Below are 24,271 nucleotides of genomic sequence, written 5' to 3'. Positions count from 1 at the left end.
CCCTAGAATTTCACTTTCTATATTGATTCATCAAGCAGATAGTCAACCAGTCCATAATCTATCTGCAAAGAGACCACTGAATGAATGAATAATGTCTTCAGAGAAATATCCTGAGCATGGGGACAATCATGTCATATCAATAGTTCCTTCTACTAAAATGGGCCTTTTCTGTTTTAATTGCCATTATGTTATTGAGGGATATGTTGATTGATTGATTGATTGATTGGTTGATTGATTGGAATTGCTACCCATGAAAATGCCTTGAGATTATTTTGCATTTTAAAATATTTCAATTGACCAAAAAAAAAAAAAAAAACCCAGCAACCTAAAGTAAAAGAAAAAGTACTGTGTGTAATGGTTGCCAGTATTTGAAAACACATGTAGGTTTCACAGCTTCCATACCTGTTACATCTCAGGAGATCTGTACCATATTATATGTACCAAATTCCATGGTGCTAAAGTGATTTTTTTTTTAATTTTACAAGCAATCGTAATTTTGGAAAATGAATGTAAAAAAGCTAATCACCTGATAATATTTATAATGTTTATAATGAAAAGGACAACTGAGTTGGTAAAGCAAAAAGGACAGCAAATGTCAAGAGAATCTTTAGAATGGTTGAAGGAATACAAAGAAGACACATTAATGAGTATTTTAGGAATGTTTTGAATTCTTTACTATTTAATTCTGACTTTAGCACTGGAAGTACCTGCTTCTCCAAACAAATAGAAACCTAGCAAGTCAGAGAGAAAATTTCTAGCCAAGCTACCTTCTTCATGAGTCAGATTTCTACGTATGTGCAGGATTTTTTTTTTCTTGCTTTCTCCATGCAGGAGCATCAGAATTGTGTTCCCCAGTTTTCTCTGAAAGTATTCTAAAAAAAAAAAAAAAAATGAGCCACTGCAAAATAAGCCAGAAGGATCCATGCAATACCATTTGAAAAGGAGTCATTCCAGGATGAAGAAAAGTCACTAGGATCTAAGCTAGACTTGAGAGGTTCTTTATATTTTCACCCCTCCTAGAGTTAATTTTTACCACATTTCTCATTCTGCAATTCTTAGCTGGTGGCAGTTGTGGTCCCAAAATGACTCAAGGATGTTACAACTAAATGTTAAAAATAAATTATTTTTAAATTGAATTAAATTGAATTGAACCAACCAGTTTCCACAAGATGATTTTGAGCATATACCCATCATTTCCAATGCCTTTGACTGTGTCACTCACATCAAGCTATGACATAGAACATCTCATTGTCCTGATGTGAAAACTATACACAGGTCAGGAAGCCATAGTCCAAAGACAACACAGCGAAACAGACTGGCTAAAGGAGTAAGACAAAGCTGTATACTCTCCCCTTACTTATTCAAACTGTATGCTGTATATTGAGGGAATGGGCATGATTTTAAAGTTGGAGAAAGAAACATCAATAATCAGTGCTATGCCGATGACACAAATGTAATAGCTGAAAAATGCAAATGATCTGCAAGTTCTGGTAATGAAAGTCAAGGACAACAATGAAAAAATGGGACTAAAATTAAATATAAAAAAAGACTAAACTAATGGCAACAGGTATCAGCCTTAAAACTGATAATATTGAAGCAATATTCTGCCTTTTACGATTGAGTATCAACAGTAAAGCAGTTGAGAAATACACCATAGACTAGCACTTGGTTGAGTAGCAATGAAAAGATCTTAGAAAATATCTTAGAAAAGATATTCAGGTGCGGTGATGTGCATTTAGAAAGATCAGAATCATGTAGGCAATTATTTTCTTGTGATACTCATATACTCTATATGGAAGGAAAATCAGACTTTGAAGAAGCAGGATAGCAAGAGTATTAATGCTTTTGAATTTTGGGGTTGGAGAAGACCCCTGAGAATACCATGGATAGCCAAGAAAACAAGTGAATCATAGAACAATTCAACTCAGAGTTTTCACTCAAAGCAGAAATGACCAGGATCAGATTATATTTTGGACATTATACAAAGGCCTGGCTCTCTTGAGATGTCCATAATGCTGAAAAAGGTGGAAGAAAAGAGAAGAGGACAACCAGCAGCAAGATGGATGGATTGATTACAGTGGAGATGGGTGGTTGGAAGACCTGAAGGACAAGGTCTTGTCCTTTTCTCTCCTCCTGGAGAAAATCTGTCTATGTAGTTGCTAAGACTCAACATCCATTTGATGGCATATAATCAATCAGTCAATGTAAGAAATAAGTATCATGGAAAAGTGTGGTATCTACTGTCAAAATTATTAAGGATGTAATCTTAGAAATGAGAATCAGTTTGGTGTAGTGGTTTCTAGGCACCAGGCTAGAAACTGGGAGACTGTGAATTTAGTCCTGCCTTAGACACAAAGCCAGCTGGTTGATCTTGGGCCAGTCACTCTCTCTCAGCCCTAGGAAGGAGGCAAGGGCAAACCACTTCCAAAAATCTTGCCAAGAACTGCAGGGACTTGTCTTGGCAGTTGCCAGGAGTCAAAACTATCTCAAAGGCACCAAAAACAAAACCTTAGAAATGCCTCCTTAATAGTAGTAGTAGTTTTATGTACAACTAGTTCATGCACCAGTTTAATTCCAGGAAATAGTATTCGGTTCAATGCATATATGTGAAATTCAAAGCTGCTTTTGTGTAGATTATCTTTATAAAGTCAAAATTACTGCTTTCTTATCTCTATTCATTTTTCTTCTGCTTCAAAATACCCACTGCTTCAAAATACTTTTGCCACTGCAGTGCAACAAAATATGCCATATAAAATGAATTTTCATGGAGTGGTCTAGAATGTTAAATATTAATGTATAGTTGTGCTCTGCTTCCCAGAAAAACATTCAGATATATTCCCCTTTACACACGCACACACACGCACACACACAGCTGGATACAAGCTGTTCCAGATTTCCTTCAACTGTTATGTAACCAATCCCTCTTTCCTGATTCATGTGCGAAATGAGATCTTGCTGCAGCTGTTGATAAATAAAGCATGATTCTCCAAAGAAACACAAGACTTTAAGGCATCTAAAGCAAAATTATCAGATTCAGATGATATTCTAATTTTTATTTTTCTGAGTAGTGAAGACATAGGTGAACAATTTCATTACCATGGCAACATATTGTTTGCCTAACAAAGAAATATGCTAGGTCAACCCTGTTTAGCAAAGTTTGTCCAGAATTTTACAATAATCTATTTTTTGTTGTGTCACATCATATAAAAAAATCTCATGCCATAAAATGAGGTTTTATTTCATTATAACCTGCAGTAATGTTGTAGTTTCATTATAGAAGCATGAAGGTTGATGAAAAGATGGAGCAATGCAGATAGAGGCTAGTTTAAATCTCAGTTCAGCTGAACATTCTCTCATCCTCAACAATACAGACATAGACAAATGCTGGCTACTTATGTTAGAGGCTGTTGCAGGGATAAAAGCATAAGAAATGAACCACCTCTTCTTTTTTCTTTGCTTCAAAGCTAAGTTACGTCTTCAAAACTAAGTTATGACTTAGGAGAAGCAATACTTCTCCACAACCAATCGATTTCTGTAGTATTTCTCGAACATGTTCTATCATGCCATAGCAATGTAGGAACTGTTTTTTTTTTTTTTAACATATTGATAATATACCTTCTCCTGCCACTTTATTTGAAGCGATGGATCATCAGTATAATGGAGATGTGGTATTCATTGAAGGTGTGCTAAAGTTAATTGTGCTTTCCTTACAGCAACAAATTTATGTTGGGTCTGAGTCTGCTGTTGCACAGGTAAAGTTCCACCAGTGTGACATGTATGGAACAGCTTGTGCTGACTGCTGCCTAGCAAGAGATCCATACTGTGCTTGGGATGGGATCTCCTGTTCCAGATACTACCCAACAGGAACACAGACAAAAAGGTAAGAATCTTATCTTGCCTATGAAGTTATATGGTGTGTGCAAACATTTTGTACTTGAACTGTTTGGATTCAAAACACAGTTGTAAGCATGGAGCAGCTCCTTTGAGTGTGAAATTGACATCTCAATCAGTTTTGAAGTTGTTAGTGCTCAAAACATGTTCACTTTCAAAATGGAGGCATTTTGAGCAGGGGTGACTGCATAGCAGGTCAAAAAAATCAAGATAGTAGCTATGCAAGTGAAGTCCTGCCCCTTTTTTATAAATATAATAAAGATGGAAATGAGCAGGGCTTTGATCACATGGTCATGGCTACCATCATGACTTTTTTGACATTCCCTGCAGATACCCCTCATTTTGACCTCAAGAAACCTCAAAACGTTTTTGATCAGATAGCCCATTTCATACTCAAAACTGCTATTTAGAAATGGGGTGCTCCAAATTTGAAATTGTTCTCCAATGGTACACTTTCTGTAGGTCACATACCCAAGACTGGAAAGGTGTGATTTCTTTCAGCATCATCCATCTTTTTAAGTTAAATGGAAATGACTGGAAATCATCTCTTAAGAGGTTGGATGGCCATTTTTTTGGAGATGTCCTGGATTGACTGATGGAGGTGGACTAGACAATCCTCAGACACCCTTCCTGGTTGAAGATTATGGTCATGTAACAGGCTTATTCTGGTTACTGGATTAACTCATTTTCCCAAATTCACAATATATGGAAGCCTACATAAACCAATTCACACAAAATGATAAGCCATAAACATCATAATTCTGATTAACCACATGGTGTGAACATAGACTATGAATCTATTTTCAAAAATGTACCTTTTTATATAAAGAAACACTGAACTGAAGACTTTTAGCTATTGGTTTTATTAGCATTGTTTTAAAGGATTCAAACAGCAATAAAGAGAAAAGCACGGAAGCAAGTCAGTTGGGCACTTTTTTTCACTTGCATTTAAGCATTTCAGGAGCAATTATAAGTAATGTTTGAAGAAGAGAGAAGAAAAGAGTCACACTGATGTGCAATGTGCATTGATTTGCTTGAGATGGTTTCAGCAGTGGAGCATGGGATACATTGGACTGGAGAAGAAAGCAAAGCCGAGCCAAATACTCTTTCAAAGGCTGCAGGCATCTCCTCATTACCACAAAAGAATATCTAAGCCCATCTCCAAATGTTTTTCCACAAATTTTACTTCACTCCACCTCCATAAAAATATAAATGATCTGATAGGGGAAAACAGAGAGAAACACATTTCATACAAATGGGAAGAAAATGGTTGAACATAATCACATATCTGTCTTCGCTCATCTTTCTTTTGCCTAGTCCCTAATACAAATACTAGGTCCAGTTTTTGGGTGGCCCCCAGGATTCAGAAATAAGGGAGAAAGCTGAGCAAAGGGCAATGAGAGTTATCAAGGAACCAGAAAATAAGAAAATATTTAGCTTGAGAAAGTAAGACTGAAGGGGATCTGTTAGCACTTCAAGAACATGAAAGGAAGTAACTAAGAATGCAGGACATACTGTATAATAAAATGGTTATAACGAAGCAAATTCTGCCTGAAGAAGAGCAGTTTGATAACTAAACTCCACTGAAAAATTAATTACTCCAGCCAGGGTAGATAACCAAATTGTTTTTATAAGTCTTAGCAGATTGTTGTGTAAGTATTTTCCCAAATTAGTGATGACTAGAAACTTGATGTGGTGCTATGTGGCAAATTATTGTCAAAGGATTTATAAACCTTCCTTAGTTGTGCTCTGTAGAAATGAAAGTTGGAGTAAAATGTACCTTTTGGGCAAAAAAATATTAAATACTACAAAATGAATTAAGGTTCTATTTTTTGAAAAAGTGAAAACATACTCATTTTATCTAAAAATTTAAACCAAATGGGAAATCTCCAAAAGATTTCTACACTTTTGTTATAAGCCTTAGCCATCATTTAGGCAATTTTTCCTGACAACAACAAAGATGATCTCTCCATTAAACAAACAAAAATGTATTACTCCATCAGGACTGATCTGGTTAAGGATTGTTCCCCATAATGTACACCTTAATTGGATAATGTATTTTTATTGTCAGTTGGATGCTATTCTAATTGCATTTAAAAAATGAACATGTGACAGTAATCCAGCAAACCGATCATGAGTTTCCCCAACAGTTGTCCAGATCAGTGTTGCTTTCAGCACGCAATCTTTCCCTGGGAAGAATCTAAGGACAAATTACTAATTTCTCCTGAAATCAGGGAAAACTTTTTGGTCTCCTTCAGAGACTGAAGTTGTGCTCTAAAGATTCTTTAATTGCTTCCATTTGTTCTCCTCCGTAGAAGAATGACTGATTAGCACAATGAATAGAGCTTCTCCTTCAGTTGTAACAAGATAAGAAACATGCTTAGATGGGAAGGAAATTGTGATTATGATGGTTTTTTGCCATTTTCATCTGAAAGCAAAAAAAAAAGTAAAAATAAAATGGCCTTCACTTTACAACTTTGATGTGATCTGAATGCATTTCTATTTCAAGGGATTTGTGAAATCCTTCCCTAAAGTGCATTGTTACAGAGGTAATATAAGTGTAGCCAGAAAATATGTACAATTATTCTCATCATATCTTCAACAACTGTATCCAAAGAATGTCAGACAATACTAGAGGAGTTCACCACCATGTGGATCAAGTTAAATTCAGTGTTTGCATGTCTTGCTCAGCCATGACACTTCCTAGGTAGTGTTGGACGAGACACATTTATTTTCAATTTGCCGTACTACCTCACAAGTTTATTGTGAAACTAAATAATGATAAGAAGGGTAGCGCTTTGCAGCCTGCTATTTATAAAAAAAATACTACTGAATGTAGTGAAAAGATAGAATTGTGAACAAGGAAGTCCCTGACTCGGCTCTCACTTCTGTAATAAATTGCCAGGGAGCCCCAAGTATGTTTCTATCAGCCTCAACCATCCTTCAAGTTAACTTCCCTTAACCTCCCCAAACCTACTTAATATTTTCATGTCTCATTGACTTAGATGAAAAGGAAAATGGAGTTGTCCTTAATTCAGAAGACTCTTGATTATTAGGGTATCTTAAATTGTGTCTAGGGAGGAGCATCCTCTGTAGAATAGAGATGATGCCTTATCTTGCACAGATCTTCTTACCTTTACTGAGATAATTATGGATCAACTGTGAATACTCTTTAAAATTACACGTCTGTGTTTGTATGTGTATTTGTGATCACACCTACAGACACAAATCCAGCAAGGTGGGAGCATTTACACCACTCAAAAAGCCAAGCAGAATTGGAAATCCTGTGTCTGTAAGAAATCACAATACTATCCTGTAAGAAGGCCATGGCATATTGTTGATATGAGGTTGATTCAAAGACTCTCTCTCTCTTGCGTGCATACTTCTGTGGCATTTAAAGGGCTGTTTTTCATCATGCCACCATTTCTAAAAATGAAGTAAAGCTGCTCCCTTGCTTTGCTTCACTTTATTCCAAAGGCTCGCCCACCAATTCCAAAGGGCAAAAGAGTCTTCTGGCCTTCACAGAATCTTCTGACACTTCCACTCAGTATGGAAAATGCAACACCATGCGTGGAGCACAGCACCATGATGTAATGATCACTCCTCCCCTTCAAGTCCCCTTGCCAAGTCATATTCTTCTCTAGCATTTCACATTTCAGGGCCTCCAAGGTAGCCCCCATCAAGTCCTTTGTCAGACTTCATCTGACTGGTAATAAAACTGGCAACTTCACAAGCCATCATTCAAGGACAAACAATTTAATAAGTTATGTTTATTGCAAGTGCTAGAAAAGCTGTTATTAACAATTGCCAAGAGAAAAATGCAAACCATATTCATAATAAAAGGGAGGGTCAATTCTTGCAGCTTTGTAACCCACAAGAAGCTTCCCGCTTTTGGCTGGGAGGAACAGCAGACACCTGTCCCTTGTTATCAGAACAGATCATTCTGATTTCAGTCTGTTTGCAGCTGACCTTGGCCAGATTTACTCCTTAGGGGTGTCTTCAGGAGGCAAGTAAATGAGATCACATGTGTTATGACATCATCAGACACAATGCACAATCTCATTTGCACGAAGGCATGATGATCCATGTCAAATCCCCATGGCTGGTGCTGGTTGCCTGTAGGGGATATCACAGCTCTCTGGTCTGGTGCACACCCCCCCCCCCCCGACAACTCTAGCCTACCAGCCTCCCCTACGTCAACAGGAACTGTTCTTTCACCTTGATACTGCCTCATCTCTGCCAGGTGTCTTAGTCATTGTTGTCATTCCTCCTCTTTAGTAGACTGGTATTTAAAGTTTGCATTGCTGTAAGAGTGGTGTGACAAATACTAGACAGTGGTACTATTATTGCCTCAACATGGTATATGTTTCACTGAATTATGCCCAGATAACTCTGATATATCCACATACTGCAGCTTGGAATGGAACTTCCTTAGTCATCTCTAATCAACCTCTCTAAGGATATATAGGCAACTTCCATCCTGCTGCCTAGAGGAACCTTTGAAAATAGCAGTTTCCTGTTAAAGGCTTCTGCCTTTGGCTATTCACAACCTTGAGTTTTCAGTTGTTTTCAGATTGTTTTTCATTTTACTTAGACGCTTCCGTAGACAAGATATCCGTCATGGAAATGCAGCTCAACAGTGCTTCGGCCAGCAGTTGCTAGGTAATTCTTATTCTGTGCCTAAGAAGAATTTGATACAAAAGTGGGAAACACTATGTGGCTGGAAGTTTGCAACAGGCTGAGGGCACCATAGCTGCTTCACATTAATCAAACACAATCAAACACTAATCAAACACAAGAAAGGAATGTGTAAGCCTTCCCTTTGTACTTCAGGTTTACCAATACTTCCCCTTTAAACACATTGGAGACTTTTCTAAGTCTGTAGTCTTGACGGAGAAGATAGTGGTGTTACTGGTAAAATTTGGACTTCTTTTCCTGTGTAGGGGAGGGATATCCTAATAAAAATTGAACCAACCCTTGAAAATTTTTTTTTTAAAAAATAGCTGTTTTTGGTATAATGAGTCTTCAGTACCAGAGAATGCTCTATAGCAAGGGTTCTCAAAGTATGGCCCACGGACTGGATACAGCCCGCCAGGGTCATTTATCCAGCCCGCCTGCCTGATTGGCCACTGCTGCTGTCTGTCAGAAGCAGAAATGTCGGGTCTGTGTCGGGAGCTGCAGGCGATGCACAAGGAGGATGATCAGAGAGCCGGACTATTCTACATGACAGGTATGCCGGGTCCAGCAGCTCTCCTCCTCTCCTCAAACTATAGTCTGGCGCCCCAACATTCTGAGGGACTGTTTAAAAAGTTTGAGGACCTCTGTTCTATAGCATTCCCACCATGGTGATACTGGTTGTTTTTTGTTTTTGTTTTTTGTAATGGCAAATGCAGTGAATTCAGGACTGCAGCATCCAGATTGATTGTACAAACTGTTTATTATACATGCTGCTTTGATTCAGAAAACTCTATAAGTCACTAGTTCAGAAATGACTAAAGGAAAAAAAAAAGGGATTCTCACTGTTTCAGAACATCAAATCTCAAATCTACCACACTGTATACTTACAAAAACACATAGCAAATCCTCATATATTAATTTTCTTAAGGACTTAGTTGCCACCTCAAAATTCAAACTGTTTTACAGTTGCATGTCTATAGATCTTGGGGTCCATATGTTTTGTTATGATGATACACTTTCTGAAAAATCCTTATGATCAAACAAGGAGTCACTCCTTTCCTGAATTAATCAGGCGTTCAGTCACTTTTCTTTATCATTTTAAACTGATTTAAAACAAATGCTATGTTCACAGCACAACATTTGAAGAAGGCTGAGAAGGAATGGGGCTCATCCACACAGCCTGCTTACTGCAGTATGAAGATACTGTACCCCACTTTCCATTAGCTGAAGACTTGTACTCACAATGGATCCTCCAGTTCAGGGGCAGCCTGCGGCTGAGCCAGGCTTAGCGCAGTTTAAGAAGCATCCTGTTGAGATTGCACTCTCAGAGACAGTGATTTGCTTAGCTACAGTTGGCCTGGGAGGTCTGCTGTGGGACTACAGCCTTCTGTCCAGTCCTCGGCTCAATATCAGTTCTGCATGCTGCTGTTAGTGGGCTTTGCCCCCTTTGGAGAAGACCCTGAGGCTGGGAAAGATTGAAGGCAAAAGGAGAAGAGGACGGCAGAGGATGAGATGGTTAGATAGCATCACTGAAGCAATGAGCATGAAACTGAGCAAACACAGGGAGGCAGTGAAGGACAGGAAGGCCTGGCGCAATATGGTTCATGGGGTCACGAAGAGTCGGACACGACTTAATGACTAAACAACAACAAGTGGATCAGTAGCCCTAGAGAGTACAAAGCCATGAAACTGACTAGCTGATTCTTGGCTTAGCAGGTGTAGTTAAAAGTGTAATTGAAAGGTCTCCGCTCTTGTGCTGGGTAGAGGAATTCCCAGGGTCTCTTGCTCTCAAGAAAGCCTTCGCTCTTCAGTTCAGTCAGTGGTGCAGATATGAGTTCACCATTCAGCCACATTCAACCAAATTTTTCCCATCTCCTACTCTTTTGGATGCCCAGAGCTTTATGCTGTGATTAGAGATAACACCCATTGAAGTGATTGTTCCATCTCTTCAACCACACTTAATCAGTGGCTGCATCTCAGTTGCACAAATCTTGATTACCACTGCATGGCAGTCAAGAGAGACAAAGATGATAAGCTCTTGCTGCCACTAAGCAGCAATAAGCTGACAGGACAGTAACAATTTTGGGAAAATTATGTGGATATATCCAAAATCAGTCCACAGCTGTGCATGTCTCTCACACCAGTCTTTTTTGAGTTCAACAACATGCAGTGGCTGCATCTGGACAACTTAAATTCAGGTGACCACTATGTTCAGTTAAAAACGATAACTCTTTAATACCACCTAGTTATCATTCAGTCCTTTGATAATCTGGGGTAGGAAAGTAGAAAATAGAAAAAGAATTGATTGGATGAAATATATAGACCTTAGAAGCACAACACAGTGTACATTCTGTACACTGTAATTGGGGTAATTCTGTACACTGTACACTTTCCTACTTTGTGTTCAAATTTCAGGCAAGAAAAACCAGAGTCTAACCTTACAGTGTCACATGGAGGAGCTGTACAAAGAGTGGCATAGCTTGGCCCCAGTCCAAGATGTTATGTGCACTGGGGGGGGCAGTGTAAATGTCTGCTGGCATGATTTCCTGCTAGCTCTATGATAGGAGATAAGAATGGCAAAGTGGCTGTGTGGATGTGCTCACTGTTTATATAAGAAAACCAGAAGAGTCTGCCCCTGTAGAATATTTTCCATATTGGTGGCCACCCCAAAAATACAGTATACAAGGAATGACCTCTTTGTTGAATCCTTAGTTGCTACCTAATAAAGGAGATTTTCTACTTTGTATATTAAAAGTAAAATTCCTTTTTTTTTTAGAAACTAGTGTAAGTGAGAATAAGAGCTGTGTATCTTCCTATCTATAGGAGAAGCCTTGGACAAGACTGAAGAGCGACTGGTGTATGGGATAGAATACAATAGCACTCTGCTTGAGTGTATCCCAAGAACCCTGCAAGCCAAAGTGATTTGGTTTGTGCAGAGAGCTCATGAACCCCGAAAAGAAGAGGTACTTGGAATTAAGAGTGAAGTCTTATAATTGTCCTGGCCTACTATTGATTTCATAGGCTTTTATTTTAGTAATATTATTTCTTCTAAGGCTGTGCAGATATCTAGTTTCAAATAGCAAAATATAATTTGGAGTACAGGGATGTGTGCAGATAATCTGTTAGTAAGCATCTTCTTGCTGGATCACATGTCCCTGTGAGCTCAGGAGAAGATGCAGCAGCTTCAGGTGTTCCCAACAGATGCAACTAATGCTCGCATATGAAAGTCAATTGCATTTTGCCCTTTGAAACTGAATCTCTGCACACACCTAATTTCTTCTATGCCTTCCCTTGTTACGTTGAATGTTTTATCAGGTTGAGCTCAGAAAGTGTCATTGCTTGAAGAACCCCTCCCCTCCCCCCAAAATTAAGTAATGCTTATATTGTATGATGTATTCTTATGAAAGAAGCATTACAAGCATTATACATTTCTTTAGTCTCACTGAGTTTGTGATTACATCTTTCACACTTCCATTAATATTTCTCCCCAAATAGTTTTATCAGCATTCAGCACAGCTGTTTCTTACTTGAACATAAATGCAACATATATATGAAGCATTCTGAATGGAAGGAAGATAACTCAAATAGGGTATCGCTCCAGCTTTTCTGGAGAATTGGTGCCTGACTCATGACTCACAGATCTGTGTTCATATCTACTTTAAATGAGGAAGTTAAATCTTTTTTTTTTCCCCCATGTTGAGGGCATTTTCTAGACCAAAAAATGAACTCAGAAATTAACTGTGTAAATAAATCAGTAAAACTAGTGATACTTTCAAGTGCTTAACTTTGGGCTGGATTGTGTCCCAAGTTATTTGAAATTAACATCCCTGAATTTTATTCAAAGTTTTCTAAATTTTACTGATACATATAGCAGACTCTTCTCCTAAACCAAATTCAGTGACAGAAGTCTGCAATTGTATCAAAATGTAATCAATTTCTTACTTTATTCATTTATTGCTAGTCAGTCTAACTTTCATCAATCTGATTTTTTTTTTAAACATTCTTACGGATAAAACAGTTTCCTCTTTGACCTGCACACAGGTAAAGGCTGATGAGAGGATCCTCAAAGTGGATATTGGCCTATTGTTTTTAAGATTGCACCGGATGGATGCTGGAACATATTTTTGTCAGACAGTAGAACACAGTATTGTTCATACAGTAAGAAAAATCACTCTTGAAGTTGTGGAAGAGGAACGTGTAGATGACATGTTCAATAAAGACTATGAAGAGGACATATCTCAGAAAATGCCCTGTCCTGCACAGAGTAGCATCCCCCATGGATCAAAGCCATGGTACAAAGAGTTCTTACAATTAATAGGTTACAGCAATTTCCAGAGAGTGGAGGAATACTGTGAAAAGGTGTGGTGCACAGACAAGAAGAGAAAAAAGCTGAAAATGTCTCCCTCCAAGTGGAAGTATGCCAATCCACAAGAGAAGAAAGCACGTATCAAATCAGATCATTACCGAGTTCCCAGGCACACTGCTGAGTCCTGATGGGAAAACCAATATTATCGCACACACACACACACCCCAAAAAAAATCCATTCAAGAGAGCATTTGGGGGTTTGGACCTAACAAAGGGGGATGTTGAGACTGGAAATGAGCTAAAATGCTTTTAGTAAGTTATATATTTGATGTCTGTTTAGATGCATTTTTTAAAAAAAAATTACTTAATTGTTGAATTTTAATTGTATCGTTATGAACCAAGCTTCAATTGAAAGACAATCTGACAATCATATTCATCGTTTAGTCCAATTAATCAAGTATGGACTATGCTTGTACTGTATATTTTAGTGTAATTGGGGGTATTTAAGTGAGTTCAAAATGCTGATGTTTTGATAAGCAAGGCAACAATGAATTGTATAGTTTGTTTGTTTGTTTGTTTTCATTTCAAGCATAGTTATGATTGATTTTCATATGGCATATCCTCTATGGCCTAAAGCCTCTTTCTAAGTTCTAGAAATTTTCCAGTTTTCATTTATGAAAAGCATGTTTCTAATTCTTGTTCAGTTTGCATATATGATAGCAGGAGTGGTGAATGGGGAAATGGTGATTATAAATAAAAGCTGAAAAACAAACAGAGAGCAAAACTGTTTGAGTAATGCAGCAGTAAGTATGACTGCATATCTATAAAAGTAATGAGAAGAGGTCTTCATTATGATTAACTCATTAGCGGGAGCAATAAGTTATTGTATAATTTTGCTGAACTGAACCCAAATATTTTAGTTATGGCTTCTAGGACCATATACCAAGAATGATGAAGGATGTTCCCGTTTCATCTTTTGAAGATCATTTTAATAACTCGACGTATAATGATATAGGCCTACAAAATAGAATTTAAAATTAGCCATGTGTATGAATATGGTAAGTAGATTAAGGACTCACTCACTCCAGTTCTATCGCTTCTGTGTCTGCTCCCCTCTACGTCTGTTCTTTCTACAAAGTCCTTCTTGTACATGTAGAAAAATTCTAATAAGCAGAATGTCCATTAGAATTGTCAATATTGGTAAAAGGCTAAAAAAAAATCTGCAGTTTATTGCCATGTTCGATATTGTTTCCATCTGCTTCTGAACTACAGCCAAGGTGCCTCTTTCTCTTAAAAGACTGAGATAAGGACCTGAAGTTGGAGGCAGCTCTCTCCTATCAGCCTAACATGGGACCCCTCTTGTGGCAAGAAGGCACATAGCCTTCCACTCTGTGTATGTCCCAGGGCTGTACTAACCTTTGAATTGGAGATTGGATTCAAAGGAATTGACTTTCCAATTTTCATTATAAGGTTAATCAAATGTTGTGCCACATTAGATGTCTTCTAATCAATTTGATGATTTAGAAATACTTTTTCACAAATTAATTTGAATCATTGGATTGGGGTCAATATTCTAAACTGAATTGACTGTTTTAATGAGGTAACACTCCTAACATGCATTTTAAATCTCCTTATAAGCTAAAAATAGGCAGGGCTGCACTAATGATATCAACTATACATCTCTACCCCAATGCCTGGAGGCTGTAAGGGCCTGGTTGAGGAAAAAATGGCTACAAATCAATCCTAGCAAGACAGAGTGTTTGTGGATTTTTATCTCTCTATCCCAGGGTCAGGAGAGATAACACCTTTTACTCTGGACAGAGTAGCACTCCCCCAGATAGAGCTGGTATGCAATTTGGGGGTCCTCCTGAACTTGCAGCTCCTGCTGGAAAAGGAGGTTGCAGCCATGGGGGGGGCTTTGCGCAAATCCACCTTCAGCACCAATCATGCCATTACTGCAACATGCTGTATGTGGGACTGCCCGTGAAAACCATCCAGAAGCTGCAACTGGTCCAGAATGCAGTGAGGCATGCAGTTCTGGTTGCTCCATAGTTCGCTCATGTTACACCACTGTTGCATGAGCTACACTGGCTCCCAGTTGCTTTCTGGATGCAATTCAAGGTGTTGCTTATTTATGATTGCCTCTCCCTAAGGATATCTGTCCATCCCACTAGATAGAGGTGGGTGCACTACAGATCCTTTCCCTCAAATGTTATCACCTAGTGGGGCCTCAGAGGTGTGCCTTCTCTGTAGCCACCCTGTTTCTTTGGAATAGACTCCCACATGAGATTTAGGGGACCACTACCCTTTTACCCTTCCAGAAGGCTCTTCCCCCAGCGTTGGGCTAGGAGGGGGCTAAGTCAGTGGACTGACAGTTGGAGGGGTTCCGACACCTTGATGGGTTTTTATGTTGTTATTTTTATTGGTTGCTGTGAGCTGCCTAGAATCACTGTGTGAGAGAAGATGCCATATAAATTCTTTAAATAAATAAAATAAAAATAAAGCTACATAATGGATTGTATCCATATTTGTGAGTATCAAATTGCATATTTCATTTCTGGCAATTTGCAGTTGCAAAAAATGACATCTTCTATTATGTTTTTCTTTATACCAGTTCATGCTTTCAATCTCATTTATTTCTGCTGTTTTTTTAGTCCCATAGATTACTTTCCACTAAAGACATCGTTTTTGTTCTTGTTGCTGTTTTCAGATAACACTCTCTTTATGTTAACAGTGTTCTCAGATTGCCCTCAGACTGAACTGAGTTGCTGATGATTATATAATAGGTATCATATGAGGAAAAATGTTTATTTTTCTATGTAAACATTGGATAATGGTCTACAGCAGGTTTCTCAAACTTGGCAACTTTAAGGTACAGTATGGGGACTAGCTAAGGAATTCTGGAAGTTGAAGTCCACACATCTTAAAGTTGATCTATAGCTAAAGCTTAAGATGTCCTACAATCTAGTTTGACTCCTGGTGATTTGATGGACATATTGGCAGCAATACAGAAATGTTTTGCTACTGCGATGCTTGTTTTTTGTTTGTTTGTTTTTTAACTTCCCTGTCTAGCCTATAATCTTGGTATTTCCTTATAATCTGCCACCCACACACTAACCTGACCTGATTCTTCTTTGCTCTGGATGTTGCCAGCTGCTTAGACACTACCAGGTGTTTCCAGACTCCTGATTAATCTACTTATATATAAATCTTACTGAGTTCATTGAACTTACAGTACCTGGGTGTGAGATTGCATGAAAATTTTCTAATTAATCTTCCTATAGCAATTCTAGGAGGTTGGGGGATTGGTTATGTAGGGAAGTTTATACTTAGAGTATCACAAAGACCAGATATGAAGAAGGATAACCAACAGCCATTTTGATAGGAATGGAACTTGGTGCATTAGTGGCTCCTTTTTGGCAATTTTGCTAAATCTTTAACGACATTGGCTAGTTCTCAGAATGACGGAGTTTATCAGCTGTTGATATGACAGATAAGTGGGGAGAGGAAGGTCAGCCTATAATTTGAAGCAATGAATTACATAGCCTAGTATTCTTGAGAATTGAGGTGAGAGATAAATTGCATGAATAAATAAAATTATACAGAGCCATACTGCCATCATAAAAAAATTTCTATTTTTCTCATAGGACTCAAATGAACAATGTAGGAAAAATTAAAATGAAAACTCTAAGGAAGAGCTTGCTGAGTGATGCTGAGCTAAAGAAAAGCTATTTAGAGTCTATCACCATTCATGAATAATCTTTTCAGGCATTGGGACTAGTATTCAGTCTTAGGTGATATCAAAGCCCTTCTAGGTTTTTTTAAGAGTCACTCAGAATCTGAGATCCCATGCAAACATGCTGAAATCTCATCAGATTTGACTCTTTGGGGAAATTTTGGCCAGATTTGGTAATTTTTTTTAAAGATTTTATTTTAATCCCACCTTTATTATTTTTATAAATAACTCAAGGTGGCAAACAGACCTAATACTCCTTCCTCCTCCTATTTTCCCCACAACAACAACCCTGTGGGGTTGGGCTGAGGTAGAATGACTGGCTGAAAATCACCCAGCCGGCTTTCATGCCTAAGGTGGAACTAGAACTCATCGTCTCCTGGATTCTAGCCTGGTGCCTTCACCACTAGACCAAACTGGCTGTCTATTTGGTGATACTTTGGTGGTAGTTTGGCCATTTTAATTTTTCTATTCTTCAATTTGTAGGATACAAGGATGCTGGTTAGAGTTGGTACAGATAACTTGGTGCCTCCACAGCAGGATGCCCACAGCTAACATGTTTTATGGAATAAGAGCAATCTGTAAAAACTATACAGAAATAATCATTTGGTTTTCATTCCTATTTAGTCCCTGCTTCTTTTGGGTAAGTTAATTAAAAGTGAACTAAACTGCCAGTGCTTGCCAAATTTTCTTGTGTGGTGAACCTATACATCATATATATATATGTACACACACACACACACACACACACACACACACTCCAATAATTAGGTTTATTGGAGAAACTACTGTTTCTCAATTAACGGAACCAGTTACCATTTATTCAGTTGAACTGGAATTGTTCAGAGGAAAACCATGAGTAACCTAAGAATGGGGAATGAAGAGGAAAGTCCATTATTTGACAGTTAATGTGGCTTTCCTACTGAAAGTAATAGCAATAGTTTATGGTTTAGCTAGCCAGATCTCTTGCATACTGTGCCAGTTTTTCCTCTAGTTGTAGTTTTGATTTTCACTTCTGCAGTATAGTCTTGGTTTAAGGACTTCTAGCTCCACAGAACCTGTAGCGATGCTTGTGAAATCAGTTTTTTGAAACCTCAACATTATTTTTTCAAGTGTTGCGATAAAATAAATTGCACAAAATGGCAAACTTTTATGTTCTTTTCACCCCTCATTGGCTGGGAATTCTGGAATACTAACACCAGAACCTCTTTAACTAATATGTAAATCAGAATGCAGTTGTCCACTAAATTTTATATTACTTTAAAGGTAGCAATGCAGCATTTAGCTGATGGAAATTATCATAATACACATTTAAAATACATTATTTTAAGAAAACACTTGTATTTATAAACTTGGTTTCAATCTACTACCTATTGAAACATGTATTTTAATAAAAGTTTAATGCAGAACCAGAATAGAATGGAATTACAAGGAAAAACAAGATGGTTGCAATGTTGTTGTTTTTTGGAAATTTCTCCTATCTTATTGTAACAATCTAGCCCTATTGTTAGCATTTCATTTTATATTTTGTAACTGAATACTGTAACATCAGACACTCCTGATTTAAAATAATCTGGAATATTTAAACCTTCAATCATATACATGTTCGGCTGGTTTGGGTTTTATTCCTGAACACATTCTAGATAAATGTGCATCAGTAAGTCATCTTCCTTTGTTGTGTTGCATAAATTAAATACGTTATTCATTTTATTGCAGTCTCAGTTTAGTACAAGAAATGTGTCCATAAGTTATTTGTAAGTACCTATAAAACAGTTTAACTTAAAAAACAGGTAAATAAAAAATAAAAAATTAATTAAAATTAAATACAAGAAAAATAAAAAAATTAAGGCAATTACATTCATCCCTCTGTCCATGGAGACTTATTGCAACAACACTGTATGTTATTATATAAACAATATTAAAATCTTATCATGAGTGTCAAAAATTTAGAAGTAATTACCATTTCTTCTTCCAAAATTGTTTTTAGATTTTCCAGTCTAATATACAGCCCAGATATATGTCCAGAAAGTTTTCCATCCAAGTCCTAACCAGGAACAACTATTCTTAGCTTTTCACGATTAACCAAGTTTGGGTAGGTGCTAGGCTCAAATAATTTTGGTATATCATAAAAATATATAATCCATGCATCTGTATGTATCTGCTAGTCACTGACATGTAGACCACAGTATGTTGCCTTGCAAGGAAGATTAGAGATCCTAACTGACATAGAAAAGTGTGATCATGTTTGGGATAAATTGGACTTTGGTTGTGTTGATTGTATATGGGCTAAAATATGCCAAAACTAACCAGTATTGTGTCCTTGCTATTGGGAGGCATTTGCTATAGAATGACTATAGCTGATAACCTAGTCAGCTATTCATCTTACTAAAAAGGATTATGTGAAAGCCATGATTCAGCAAGCAACACAAGGTTGGGCCATTCAGAGGTCCAAGTATTAATGAGAATGATTCTGTTGTATATAAAATATTTGTTTTGAATATATGCTTTAAGCATAACTCTATTCATATATACACAAGGCAAAGAAATTAATATAAACCTAAAAGCATAATTAGTTTGATTGTCTTAATTTGAGAGGGTCGCAAGTGAAATGAGCAGATCTGAGTATGAGGACGACCATATTTTGGTAGTGTCAGGAGCAGATCTTGGGAAAAAATGGACATACCTGAAAAGGAAAGACATTAAAGAAACAAGAATAAAAGTAGAAAGCAACTGCAGGAGCTGTAAATTCTGCACAAAAAAGGATCAGAAGGTAGATTAATCTTGGGACAGAATGAAGGGAAACTGAATGTAAGGAAAGGATTTGGAAGTTGCTTGGAACAGAGGGCAAAAGGTGGTATCAATGCCACAAAGAGTATAGAATTATCCTTTTGTGAAAAGTATGAAAATGGATGTTTGGTGGAATGAGAAGGGAAAAGGCGTATATGAGGGGGAAATGCATATAAGAGAATGTTGTAAAACATGAGAGTGAGAGAAAACTATAAAATATGTTTTAAAAATATACAGTAGTTGCAAAGAATGTAGTCAAAAACAGCAAGGAACTGTTAAAACTAAAAGAGGCAGAGATTTTAATGGAAATGAAACATTTTATACATAAATGAAAAGGAGCTAAATAAAGAGACTTCAGAGTGAATGGAATTAAAAATAAAACTGATGAAATCATTTAGGATGAAATTGATGAGGGCATGCTGGAAGGAATATTACAAAGATTACGTGGGAATTATGCTGATGTTAAAGAATGAATTTGAAATGGAAACTATGTTAGTGTTCAAAAAATACATGATAAAAAGGAAAACATGCTGTGCGAACAAAGAAAAATGAGTTGGTTGCAGATTTAGATAATATAACTGCAGAAGTGTTAAAATACGGATGTGGATTGCTTTTGGAGTAATTGTGCAACTTCTTTAACAACTGTATGAAGAGTGCATCTGATTGGAAGAATGCCATTATAGTTCTCTTATACAAAGGGAAATGTAACAAAAGTGAATGTAAAAATAGATATGTGATATCCCCTTTGTTGTTCAATATATTTATGGATAAATATATAAGGAGTATTTGTGGTTACATTGGAATATGTTGATTCAGAATATGATTGTGTGTTTACTTTTGTATGCCTATGGTTGTTGGCTGAGAACCTCAACAATTTGCTAGACTGTATGATGCAAAGAGGAATATGGATCTGAAAATTAATAGATCACAGACTAAAGTAATTGAATTTAACAAAGAAATGGAGCATGGAAAATATGAGAAACTATTGGATACTTTGTAGAATGTTTACTAAAGTGGGGTAAATGAAGAAATTTTAGATATTCCAATGCTGGTGGAATAGTGGGCTGTGGTCTATGAGAAATGAATATTGAGAGAAGAAAATGGGTTGTGTTATAAGACCATACTTCTGCTCATTTTTTTTGTATGGATGTGGCAGTCAGATAGGTCAGAAGATAAAAGTACAATGCAATAGGACATTGGATGCCAAGAAAAGTGTGGTAAAGCAAGAAAAGGTAAGATCAAGAAAGAATGGGTGATGAATGAATGTGGATTGAAATACAATTGTGAGTAACCAGTACAAAAGAATTTCACTGAAGTGGCTTGATTGTACAGAGAGAATGAATCTGGATCAAACTGCAAAACAAATACAGTGGTACCTCGGGGCACCGTTTGCAAAATTTTGCTTCCGTTCGCGAACTCTGCATCGGGTGACGAACAGGATCCGCGGCCATTTTCCCTGCTGTGACACGTGGTCGTGGCTTCCTGTAGGGAGGGAGACTCTCCCTCCAAACAATAACCGCCTCCCCACCCGCCTTCCTGTCCTCCACGCCAGAAGTCGCCCCAAGCAAGGTTAGAGTTCTCTCTCTTCATACTGTACTGTACTGTATTTTGTTTCATATTTTTGTGGTTTAAAAAAAAATACATATGGTTCAGAATGGATTAACCATATTTACATTGAACCTTATGGGAAAATTTGATTCGGGTCGTGACCAATTCAGGTTGTGACCAGAGTCGTGGAACGAATTAAGTTCATGACTCGAGGTACCACTGTATATGAAAAAAGAGTCAAGAGAAGGGGAAGAATGAAAAAAAATTGATTAGATGGAGTTGATGAGATTCTGAGAAAGGGAAAGGTGAGAAGTTTAAAGAATGAAAGGAGCCATCCTGAGCCTTTCTTACATTAGCTCCTAACATCCTGAGAGAGAGGGAAGAAACACACGCTGGCCAAATATTCCATACTATGCCCGATTTTCATATGCATCTGGATATAATGTCTTTACTTGCTCTATCCCTTCCCCCCCCCATTTGTTGCCCTTTGAGGCTAGTTTTTTAGCACTGTAGTCTTCATTTTTATGGGAGGCTATAAAAACACAATACTATGCTCAAATATGGTCTCATCTTAGATTTATATAAGGGCACTACTATATCAGTTGCTTTCTTCCTCCCTTCCTAATGATTCCAGGCATGAATTATTTTTCAGCATCTACATGCTGGCTTAGCATTTCTTATAGCAGCAAGTTGTGCTGACACTTTATTTCAGTTTTCTTCCATGACTCCAATATCCATTTCCTGATTTGCCACCACCAACCCCAATTCCACTATTTTTGAAGTTGGGATTGTTCTGCAAATTTGCATCACATTGCATTGCCTTCTCTGGAATGGCTTTTGCTCTTCTGAGCCCGGTGCAACCAGATTTATTTATCTGATTTCTGATGGTTAAACCAAAATTCAGCAAAATTCCAAAGATAAAGCAATCAAATAAAATAATAACCAATAATAAAATAATAACCCAATAACTACTGTATAGGTACTGGATCCATTATATATACTGTTGCAGCTGAGGTTGGAGATCCAAATAGCATTCACTCTTCCATACCAGAAGAGGGCAGAGGGACAGAGATAGATTTCTTCTCTGTTCTCCCTTCGTCTATCCCTCTGTCCGCTCTGTGTGTGATTGCTAATTTGAGGTCATTTTGTTCTACTTTTGTTCCCAGGCATGGAGTACATGGTGTTAGACTCTCTTCCCGGTGGAATGCAATTATCCAGATGTTAATGTCTTTAATGTATTTCAAATGAATAAATCTTCTTTCTGTTACAGTTATAAAAACTGCTTCACTAATCATTGCTCAAGACTAAGAGTTCCACTCTCAGGAATGCCTACATACAGAGAAAAAGAACGCTACAACCCTGTGATTTAAATATTCATATTTTCTGAATGTAAAAACCAGAATAAATATTTTAAATGAATATTGGCTTTTTTTTTTCTTTCCTTCTTCCAAAAGACAGAATTTACTGTAAATCATTTTACCTTTTTTCTAACTGAAAACTCTCCTGGGTCAGAAAGAGGTGCTAATTTATTTCAGGAGCATTGGCAGGAAGGAAGCAGTTCTTGCAATTAATTAATTATGGAAGAAAAGAGTCTCATGAGATAGTATTTGTAGCTGACCTAAATATAGAATCTGACAGGCTGAGCAGATCAGCATCTTCTGTTATTAAAGAGCTGTTTTATTTTTAGCAAGATACACGACTGACCTGAGCCAAGTTGAAGGAAACATAGATCTGGGTTAGAGATTTTGCTGACCTCAAACGTGCAAGGTTCACTTTATTCATAACTCAAACCTCAACCTCAAAACTCAGCCACCATCTTACAGTGCATGCTTAGGAGCTTTTACACAAAAAAGGGGTGACACAAATATTCTGCAGCAAGGCTACCATGTGGAGATAGAAGACCACGCAGCTAATTTAGGGAACTTGCACACAAAGCATTTGTGCTTTTCCTTGTATTGGCTCCAGGCCCTTCCAGTCCCACAATGTCATCTTCATGGAGCCACTGAACCAGTCAACCTCCAGCTCTGCTATGGTGCATAACTCCCCTAAGGCAAGCTTCCCCTGCCTTAGGAACCCGGTTTCCAATGGCAGGAGCTCCTGCTGCATCACACTGCCCAGCCCCTTATAGCTCTTCCTGCTCCATGTGGTGATTAAGGCACTGTAACGCTAACTTATCCTTCTGGCAGACTTTTTGACTGAACTTAGGGGAACTGTGTACTTCCTGCACACAGTGAACAGCTTTTTTTTTTTTTAAGAAGTCACCAAACAAGCAAGCAGGACCTGAACAAGAGTAGGTGCTGGTTGATTTGTCAATTTTTGAGCATTCCAATTGGCCAGTTGGAAGAAATGTGATCAACGCATGTGCTGTCTTTGACATCTCAAGCTTGGTGGTAAGGATAATTGTGGATCAGTTTTGAATGTGAAAACCATGGTAGTAAAGAAACACAATTTACATACTGTACAGCATTGTAATTAATGAGGGAAATTTGTATTTCATGAGCCATGAATTAGTCCAGCTGTGACTAATGTTGGGCTGTCTGTTGTTCTGGCATCCTCTGACATCTATCAATGAATCCTATCTATCTCTTTCTGTACACGTATCATTGCTTATCCTTCACAACAGCTGTTTGCCTTCCCTTTATTACAGGATGGTACAAAATACGTGTCATGGGGCTCTAATTGTTACTTCCCCTCGAAGCCCTTATTTAAGGAGAGGAAATAGGAAAACATCAAGACAGTGGCAGTAACTGCATGATTGCAGCTGAGCCCCCTTCTTATGTGTGTTGCATGTTTTAACTGTATGGTCAGAGGTACTGGATGGATTTAACTAAGAGGAGGCTGCAGAGAAATGTGACAGTTGTGTTCAAGTACCTGAAAGGCTGTCATGAAGAAGATGGAGTAGACTTATTCAGAGTTGTTCCATACTCTGGTTTCTCTTCAGTTCATATAAATTCTATAAAGTTGTTCCAGAACACAGGACAAAGAACAATGGAATTAAGTTACAAGGATGCAGATTTTGGCTGGACATTATAAAAAAAATTGTATCGGTAAGAGCTGTTCAAAAATGGAAAAGACTTCCTCAGGAGGTGGTGGATTCTGCTGCACTGGAGGTGTTGGGCATCTGCCAGGATGCTGCGGTAGTAGGCGATAGGCTGGATTATATAGTCTGCAAAGTCCCTTCCAATCTTTACATATGAACTTTAGAATTAGGAAGACATTCCTGAATTCCAAATAAAAATGTGCAGCAATGATGCATAGTTCAGATTTAGAAATCCAGAAATAAAGTTGCAATCCTTTCTAATTGCCTGACTACAGGTAGTCCTTGACTT

The 24,271-nt window shown here is 37.7% G+C and overlaps 1 protein-coding gene across 2 annotated transcripts in view; it reads left to right on the top strand.

Annotated features, from left to right (window-relative positions):
* Window positions 1-22,286, top strand: part of SEMA3E (semaphorin 3E) — a 237,860-nt gene extending 215,574 nt beyond the window's left edge. For both annotated transcript variants that reach the window (XM_088134819.1, XM_088134820.1), the window contains 4 exons: window positions 3,714-3,880; window positions 8,486-8,553; window positions 11,392-11,531; window positions 12,610-22,286. In XM_088134819.1, the coding sequence (XP_087990945.1) occupies window positions 3,714-3,880; window positions 8,486-8,553; window positions 11,392-11,531; window positions 12,610-13,062 (828 nt within the window). In that variant the 3' untranslated portion in view covers window positions 13,063-22,286. The remainder of the gene's footprint in view (window positions 1-3,713; window positions 3,881-8,485; window positions 8,554-11,391; window positions 11,532-12,609) is intronic.
* Window positions 22,287-24,271: the final 1,985 nt, after the last annotated feature.

This window comes from Python bivittatus, unplaced genomic scaffold (assembly GCF_059951505.1).
Source record: "Python bivittatus isolate LINGU-HERP-01145 unplaced genomic scaffold, Pbiv_v1 ctg000120_np1212, whole genome shotgun sequence".
NCBI classification, from domain to species: domain Eukaryota; kingdom Metazoa; phylum Chordata; class Lepidosauria; order Squamata; family Pythonidae; genus Python; species Python bivittatus.
Note: the sequence above shows the minus strand (reverse complement) of the source record. Positions and strands in the feature narration are given on the sequence as shown.